Source organism: Paramisgurnus dabryanus, chromosome 3 (assembly GCF_030506205.2).
Source record: "Paramisgurnus dabryanus chromosome 3, PD_genome_1.1, whole genome shotgun sequence".
Classification (NCBI taxonomy): domain Eukaryota; kingdom Metazoa; phylum Chordata; class Actinopteri; order Cypriniformes; family Cobitidae; genus Paramisgurnus; species Paramisgurnus dabryanus.
Window position 1 is genome coordinate 22,473,368 of NC_133339.1, and position 9,217 is coordinate 22,482,584.

The window sequence follows — 9,217 nt, forward strand, 5'->3', positions numbered from 1 at the left end:
TTCTCAAAGGCTGTAAACACAGACCCAAACAAAAAATTTTGACATGTTTCAGAATGGTGTCTTGTTGTAAACCAACATCACATTGATAGACCAGCTTATGCATTAAGAACCTATTACTTCAATAGTCTCAGTCAACCAGCTTCACCAAAAAAAAAACAGTGTAGGTTGACCACTGCTAAACAATCAAAGTTTCAATAATAAGGACACTTCATGAGCTACAGAGGATAGAACAAAGAGAAAATGATCAGAGGATTTAAACCAAATATAAAGAATAAGGTAAAGAAAGACAAAGCTAAAAGTGTAAATTACCCGTTTACAGCCGTGATCCTGTACGTGTTCATCGGTTTTCTGAGCATTTTTCTTACAGATCGAAGGCAAAGAGTAATTACATGGGCTATCATTCCAGCGCCCCTCCTACAAAAACACATACAGACGTAATGATGGGCTGTCATTGTGAGGCTATGGCCACAGAGATGCCATAAATGTATTTTTCAAGATATCAAGGATGAGATCAAGCATGTAAGGTCAGAAGGAAACGTACAGGACCCCAGATGGTGACACAGTCTTCATTGACGTTTCGGAAATTGTTGGGTTCAAACGGATGCCAGTAGGTAAAGATGACCGGAGTGCGATCTGTCCATTCAAAGTTCATCTGCATAGCTGTGTCATGCAGACCAATCCACAACTCGTCTGTATCTAAAATAACACAAAGAGAGACTGCAGGTTTAGCGTGTGTGATTTTACACTAACACTTTACTCGTGTGCAGTAACAAACTGGAATTAATTTACAATTTCAGGATTTTGAAACATTAAAAGGTCACGTTCTTTCTGATCCTTTTTTAAACCCTAGTTAGTGTGTAATGTTGCTATAATAGCATAAATAATACCTGTAAAATGATAAAGCTCAAAGTTCACTGCCAGGCAATATATTTTCTTTAACAGAATTCACCTTTCAAAGCCTACAGCGAATGGTTGGTTTGGACTAAAGCCCTCTACTTCCTGCTTTCATGACGTCAGTAGAACAGTTTTCTGACTAAACTCCGCCCACAGGAATACGTCAGTCGCCAGCTAAGCTAACGGCAAACTAAGCTGCTGTCGAATTACAACACACTAATAAAACTACACAATCAAACTTCGATATGTATTTCTGAAGGAGGGACTTCATTGAACAAGGAAGACATCAGTCCCTTTTTTAAAACAGCGGTATAAAGATAAGTAAATTGTGTGAAAAATACCACAGTGTTTTACACGGTGAAACATGAACACATATTGCGCAATGTAAACACAATCAAAGCTTCAAAAACACAGAAATGGAAACATTATGACAAAATGTAAAAAATATATATTTAGAAATGTATTTCTAGGCCCTTATCTGTAGGTCACTAATCATGTAAACAACACTGTTGTCACTATACACATTTTAACTCTTTCCCCACCAGCGTTTCTAAAAAAAAAATTGCCAGTAGCTGCATTTTTTGTGATTTTCGCAAAAGTTTAATGGGTTTCAAAAAAATCTAAAATCTTAAATATATTAACAAACAATATAACAAATGATAAAACAGAGCCTCTGATTAAAAAAAAAATTCATCTTATATATTTTAGAACCTTTCAAATATGGGTAGGTTTCTTAAAAATACCACATTTTTAAAATTAAAAGCTGTGATAATTGAACGATGATAAAACATAAACATTTTTTTACTGTTGTTGGATCAGTGGATGCATTGGTGTTTAATATGTTGGGTAAGAGCGCCACCTAGTGGTTAATAACGAAAATCTGGATTGTCGTAAAAACCCGTCATTGGCAGAAAAGCGTTTTCTCTTAATTGACAAGATTACTCATCAATTGCGGAGAAAGAGTTAATGAATATTGATAATAACCTTTAATTAATTCAAATGGTATACTAACATAATTTGTGGAAAAAAAAACGGTCAAATTTGTAAAGTAAGCATTTTCGCTAGTGGTTTCAGATGTTTACCTTTCTTCATATGCTTTGTAATAAATTCAAGCTCGGGTAGCGTGTGGATGCTGACAAGGTTAGCCTCCATCTTTTGACATGTTTTGTGGGCGGAGTTCCATTCCAGGGTATCTTTGTTCAGCCAATAGCAACCGGCCTGGAAGTTCTGCCAGCCCACATCACACTGGTACCGCCCATCGTCTGCCCAAGAGTCTGTTACACACACAAACCCATGCAGACACAAATGAGACCTTCTCCATAAATTAAGAATCAAAAGACAGTCTACTTTTCTTCATTCCAACAACATAAGTAAAATCCAGGCTAAAGATGTACACAAATGTGCACAAACAAGCTTGGTACAAATACCTGTAGTGAAAGGGTCCAGAGTCGCGTTGGGTCGTTTCTTGCAGATGTAGGGCAGAGCCCCTGAACAATCTCGGTTGGACCAGCGACCCTGTGTATCGGTACTGATCACCCCACAGTTCTCTTCCTCATCATAGCTTGGCATGTCTGAAATGCACACACATATACATGTACTTGCTGGATAAAAATATACATATAACATTAAAGCATATGAGCTTTTGCATTTTTACATGCAAAATAAAAAATTTATAATTCATAAAATTAATTAAAAAATATATAAATACAAATATTTGTCTTTTGCTTAAATTCTGTCAGAATAGCTGGTGATAGTAGGGTGTGGTTAGGGGTGTGGCTTTACCTGTTTCCCAGTTTAGGTATTTCAGTGGGGCGGTGTCAGCCCACTGCCAGCCACCATTGAGGTCTAGATCATTCAAACCCGTCCACAGGGTTGAACTGTACCCAGTTAGCAAACCTACAGTAGACACAGACTTTTAAAATTCTTTAAATTAATATTTAAACCAAAAACAATAACTAACAGATCCAAGACGCCTGATAATTTAGTCAATAATGACAGAATTTTTTATTTTTGGGTAAACTGGTACTTTAATTTTAATCCTTTTAATAACACAAGTCCAGTTTCTTTAAAGGTAAAGTAATTCGGGTCCCAGAGGACTATTTCCAGACAAGTTTCAAACAAAGTTTTACATCTGTCATTGGTCAGTCAAACAAATATTTCTGCCTCAAAGTTAATGAGCCAGTTTCTTTTTAGGTCTTTTTACTCAGCAAACAATAGCCGTCAGTTCACCATCTAGGTTAACTATAGACTCAATATATTCTGGCTACAAGTAATACAACTTGGCTACAATTAAGTAACAACTTGCGAGATGTATAATATTCCATTTTGTAAGCAAAGTGAGTAGTGATTACAAAGTGTTTGGTTTCATTTATTTATTTAATTTATTTTTGGGCTATGGTTAGATGTCTTTTAAATGGGGATTTAAAGCTATTTAATGCATTCTGACTTATAAACACTGTTTAAGAGTTGGATTCCTCATGTGTAACATCAGCAAAGTGTCAAAAAAAAAAAACAGTTGGACGTGTGACCGAAAAAGTTTTTTTTGAACATGAAAGATTCATGTAACAATTATGCTCTACTTCTTTTATGGGCAATTTCAGTGCAGGAAGTACAGTGGAAGTCCATATATGGGTACCAAGAATAGCGCACACACAACAACAACCAAGAGCTGCCATAAAGTGTGTTTTTGTTTGAGAGAAATTTAAGCTTGTTCAGCTTCCCAAAGAACCCAGCATTGGATATAGAAACAATGGATATAGTTTGTTTCTACGGGATAGCGGCAGAGTTGTGCGTGTATGTTTGTTTAATGCTGGATTTCGAAATGGGGCGGTCCCAATCAGGTCATGAGTGGCAGGCGTAAGTAAAACTGCATCAAATGTCTGTGTTTTGTTGGCAATCGGTGCGTAAGTGCATATAATGTTAACAAAACAAACATGTAGTGAATCATAAGTTATTCAGAACTAGTGGGATAATGTTTTGTATTGCTTGCTCGTGCTCCTTCCGTGGTACACCTTGAGGGGGTCAGGTTTATTTGGAAAGAATCTGTAAGGCTATTCTGTCTTTTATAAATCTGATAAAACTAAAGACTCTTTGGCTATATGAAGGATGTAATACTACTCTATAGGTACTCAAGATTAACGTGTGTTATAAGCTTACATTTTCAATGACAGCCCTCATTTGTCTGGGCTGTGTTTGAACGTCTATACGATGTCTTTTAAATGCAAAACTTGCTGGGATTTATTAGACAAAATAGTGAAGAGATTACAGGAAATTATATGGGGTGGGAGAGAGAGAAACAGGAGCAATCAAGCAAAACATGTTGACACGCACCCCACTTGCATTTTGGCAAAGACTGTGCCACTAATTTCGATTTAATATGCCAAATTACATTTTGGGTAATGCGTCATCATCATTGCTATTTCTGTCTCTCACCATTGATATAGATTTGTTCCTCTACTTTAGTGATGCTTAGCAGGTCTGCTCCCTGCTGATGACAGCTGGTCCGCGCTTCACTCCATGACAGTGTGGCTTGAAAGTTAAACTGGTAACAATTATCCATCAAAGGGTTTATGTCCCAAAATGTCTCACAGTCAGTACCTTTGTAAAAAGAGAAAGATTAAGAAAGACAGACAGACAGACAAGGAAATACAATACAATATTCAGCGGTCTCACAAATAGCAAAAGCACAACCAGAAGTCTACAAATGACAAGAGCAGAATCTGAGATCAGGTTGATTTGACTCACTCTTTACTGGACAAAAGCCCCAGCGTTGATCTTTTCCGTAATCGTGGGTAGTGGCACACCACTGGAAGCCATCTTCCCGCCCCACACTTGTGCAGCTGTGAAACCACTGGCCATCGTACAGGAAGGGAAAATAGCATGGGCTGCCGCGGGAGTTTCCTTGGATGGTGTAGATTTCTACGGAAAAGCAAAAACAAGAGAATGACACTGCACTTCCTTGTTCTAGATTCTCCATCTTTCTATAACTTAGTAAATAAGCTTGTTTAAAGAGAAGGTACAGCACATACAGACATATTTTAACTCTTTCCCCGCCAACGACGAGTAATCTCGTCAATCCGCAATACCGATACTATTCACCAGGTGGCACTTCCGCAATTTATAAAACTCGGAAGTAAAAAAAACACACAGCAGATAGTGACCACTGACTTCAATAGTAAGAAAAAAATATTTTGGAAGTATTGTGATAAATAAAAGGAATTTAAGAAAAAATGAAAATCTTTTGTATTTAACAGAATTAACATGGGTGAATAAATAATAAGAGATTTTACATTTTTGGGTAAACTATCACTTTAACAATAGTGACTTTTTTCAGTCATAATCAGTCTCTCTTATCTCTGTTGCCCGTCTTCCCTCTTTGTATTTTTATACGTTCTTTCTCTCTTTTGCCTCGCTGATGGAATGCAGCTGTAACTATAGAAACTGCTGAGCATCTGACTGTACAGATTAACTCTCTGTCAACATAGACCGAGCGAAAGCCAGGGAGAGAGAGAGAGAAAGCTATAGTAAAAACAGAGAGCATATTTCTGACTGTGGTGCTTCTGAAGTTCAGAGTTGTGGAAAAGTAGGGCACTCTCAAAAAAACAGATACATCTAAAACCTTTACTCTGAGAACTTTCAAAACACACACAGCTTATTTTTGCATACACAAGCACACACACACAAAAACAGCGATGATGTCAGCGGCAACTGTGTGTCAAGAACACTCCAGAAGAGACCTGCCACATCACTGAGATCACTGAAACATCAGAGGAAGGGGGAAGAAAGGAGAAACATATGTTGTGAGGTGAACACATCTGATTTACAGATAGTGGAGACTACAGATGGGAATTCTTTAACAAGTCTGCTTCTGAATACACCAAAAATCTGATTCAATAATGATTTCATTAATATTTCTGTACGCTTTTATCCATTCTACAGTAATTCTTGAGTTTTGAACAAAGACTTTGATCCTGCAACATTTATGACTTTCCTAAAAACTTTTTTAAAAGTTGAAAAAGTCCTTAATCATTGTAAAGTGAAATACAGTATGATGTAAAATTGAAGCGTTTATATAACCCAAAGTTAGATGTGGATAAACCTAAACCTTCTCACGAAATTAGACTTATGAGGTGTCATGAAACATTTTGATAAAATAAATAAATGCAAAGTAAGAGTATCAAAATAAGCATACAGTTCCAAACATCTCTTCATGTACTATTTTGCACATGATTTCAAATGACATCATACACTGTCAGAAATAAAGGTACAAAACTGTACCTTTTCTGTCACTGTGGCTGTACCCTAAGTTTCCGTTTGGTACCTTTACAGGAATACAAAACAGAATACAATTTTTGGTAGATTACCGTACCTAAAGGACCTACATTGTTAGAAAAAAGTCAAAATATGTACCCTAGCTGTCAGTGGGGCAGCACCCTTTAAAAAGGTAATTGTATGGACCATTAGGTACAGATATGTAAACATTTAGTACCAATATGTACCTTTAAGATACTAATATGTATTTTTGAGGTACTTATAAGCTCTCTTTGGTCCCAGTATGTACTTCTGAGCTACTAAAATGAAATCCTTAGATGCAAAGCTGTACTTTTTGAAAGGGTACAGCCCCAGTGACAGAAAAGGTACAGTTTTGTACCTTTATTTCTGAGAGTGTACAAACCATTTTTTTTCCACATTTAAGTGGAAATGTTTCATTACCGCAACGTGCCCATGACTGGATTTGGGTTCTTTGACATGGAAATATTTAAAATTTAAAAAGCTTTAGTGCATGTTATACTATAAACATTTACAGTAAAGAAAGGTGTGGTATTTGGTGATCATTGGTAAATGTAGAGACAATAATAAGGAATATAAATGTGTCCAAGACCAATTTTCTCATCCTCCGCAAAACTATCAATCATTGTTTAAGCCCTCAAGGAACTAACATTTAAAAAAAAAAAATAGTTGGAAGGGACATAATTGACTGTGACACTCAAGATGGCTACCAGGTAAGCAGTTCTTATATTTTCTCTCAGGATAAAAGTTGAAATTTTGTTTGTCATAGTACCTAGACAACTTTTTAGTTCTCATTACCGAAACATGAGTTTGTAAATGCATATATTTAATGTAATGTAATTTCTTCTTAATGCTCTGTCGACCTGTTCTGTCTACCCAATTGTTTTTATGTATTGTATGTATGGACAGGTTGATGGTTTCATTTCACTGGTTCTTGTGACCATGTGACAAATAAAGCTTAATTCATTCATTCATAATATCATGTTGCGGTAATGATCCTTTTTGATCATGATAATCTAAAAAATGTAAATAATTCTACAGGAAATATTTTTTAAATCCTTTAAAAATAATGGTTATAATAAATTCAGACCTTAATCTTATATGTGCAAAATAATTGGCTTCAAGGGTTTTTTGAAAATTCTGAATCACCCAACTGTTGAGTTTAAATTAACCAACGGTTGAGTCAAATACGGACATTTTCTAGGTTTATTTAAGCATATTTTACCCAGCATTTTAAGTGTATGAGACAGGCTGTATACAAACAGCACTGAGAGAGTCTTTTAATTGGCTTTTTGGTATGTAGCCAATCAGTATAAATTCAGAGTTGACCATGGCCAAAAATCCACCCACATGGAGAGAAACCTAGTCTAAATATCATTCAGGTTCAGAAGACAGGTGGGCTTGTTTAAACATCCTTGCCTCTATCCGCAATATCTTCCAAAATTCTGAGGTAATAAAGTTAAAACTGTAAAACATGCTGACCTCGGTAGGGCCTTGCACAAAGGTCCTCATTGTCCCCATAGACTCGCCACACTGGTATTTGATATTGCCCGATGGAAGAGATGTTGCCACCGTTGAGGATCAATTTAGGTGCAGGCAAGTAACTTTCAAGCGTCCCCAGGAACTTGTTGCAGGTCCAAGTCCAGCGGACCCTCGGTGGCTCATAGTCACACCGAAACACGCTCAGCGGAGACTTGTTGCCCAATGAGCTTGTGTTGCCGACGGTCATTCCAAGGCACAGAGAGGAGCCAATGTTGAAGAGACGCCCTCTGGTGACCCATTTCCAAAGCTGGGAGTCATCCGTGCAGGACGAGGACATGTATAGCACATTATCTCGTACCCCCAAGCAGCCCTGTTCAATCTTATGATGAAATGCAAAAGTGTTGGATTCATCTGTATGGGCTGTGACAGAGAGAGAGAGAGAATAGGTATTAGCAGAGAACCAATATAGCTCAAATACTGTAGCCTGCTTTGACTACTGTGATTTTTGACTACTGATGATGTTTTGATACCACACATAAACATTCACTTCTGTTCAGCCAAACGACTGATCTTCAAGGCATATTTCTATCAAACTCTCAATCCCATCTGTTTTCACAGTATATTATTTCTTGAGAATATAAGCAAACAACTTTTGATTCCCTTTCGCAACAAAAAAACAAGTTGCCAATACAAGCAAAGCCTATACAAGTCCACAGTTCCTCTGTTGTAGAGTGGTTTTATGTGCATTACGTGCAGTTGTGTGCATTGACTTGCCATAAACACTGTGTTATTTATAGCAGAAAAGTAATTCTTAATGGGAAACCTGGAGGTTTGGGATATAGCATACTGTGCGCATGTTTTGTTTATGGCTTTACTTTTGATCTATTTTTATGCTTTGGTTTTGGAACACATTTAAGCCTGTCTGCAAAAAACAGAGGTAGCAATTTACAAAAACAAAACACTAGCAGAAATGGTGTGAGAAAGCCGTGACTTTGGCAATATTCCCCCTTTGTCTTTTGGGGATCACAAAATGAGACCACCTTTCCACCAATAAGAGAACTCATAAATATGTACATTACAGTAATTAAAACACACATATATAGATAAATTACTTTTTCCATGTTAAAGGGCTATAACTGGGTGCACAGGTCTTCTATCAACCTAGAAAATATGAAAAACCCAGTAACTTAGTTTGGTAAACCTGCAAGCCTGTGAAAAAATAAGTCATTGAAATTTGGCTACCCTTGTGATGTCAGAAGGGGATAATACCACCCCTTAATATGCACTGTCCAACCACAGCACTGGCATTTAGTGCAGGGATCGGCTCATTTGCATTTTAAAGGACACACCCAAAAATGGCACATTTTTGCTCACACCCACAAAGTTGCAATTTTAACATGCTATAATAAATGATCTATGATATTTTCAGCTAGAACTTCACATACGTACTCTGGGGACACCAAAGATTTATTTGACATCTTAAAAAGTCTTGTGATATGTCTCCTTTAAATTACTAAGCTATTAAAAGTGTTTTCTTCTTTGATCATGTTTT

At 36.8% G+C, this 9,217-nt stretch overlaps 1 protein-coding gene across 2 annotated transcripts in view; it reads right to left on the reverse strand.

Moving 5' to 3' along the window:
* Positions 1–9,217, reverse strand: part of mrc2 (mannose receptor, C-type 2) — a 32,209-nt gene that overhangs the window by 16,641 nt on the left and 6,351 nt on the right. For both annotated transcript variants that reach the window (XM_073813895.1, XM_073813894.1), the window contains exons 2-9: positions 7,666–8,085; positions 4,639–4,812; positions 4,327–4,491; positions 2,677–2,790; positions 2,322–2,465; positions 1,977–2,168; positions 542–696; positions 310–414 (exon numbers count right to left, since the gene is read on the reverse strand). In XM_073813895.1, the coding sequence (XP_073669996.1) occupies positions 310–414; positions 542–696; positions 1,977–2,168; positions 2,322–2,465; positions 2,677–2,790; positions 4,327–4,491; positions 4,639–4,812; positions 7,666–8,085 (1,469 nt within the window). The remainder of the gene's footprint in view (positions 1–309; positions 415–541; positions 697–1,976; positions 2,169–2,321; positions 2,466–2,676; positions 2,791–4,326; positions 4,492–4,638; positions 4,813–7,665; positions 8,086–9,217) is intronic.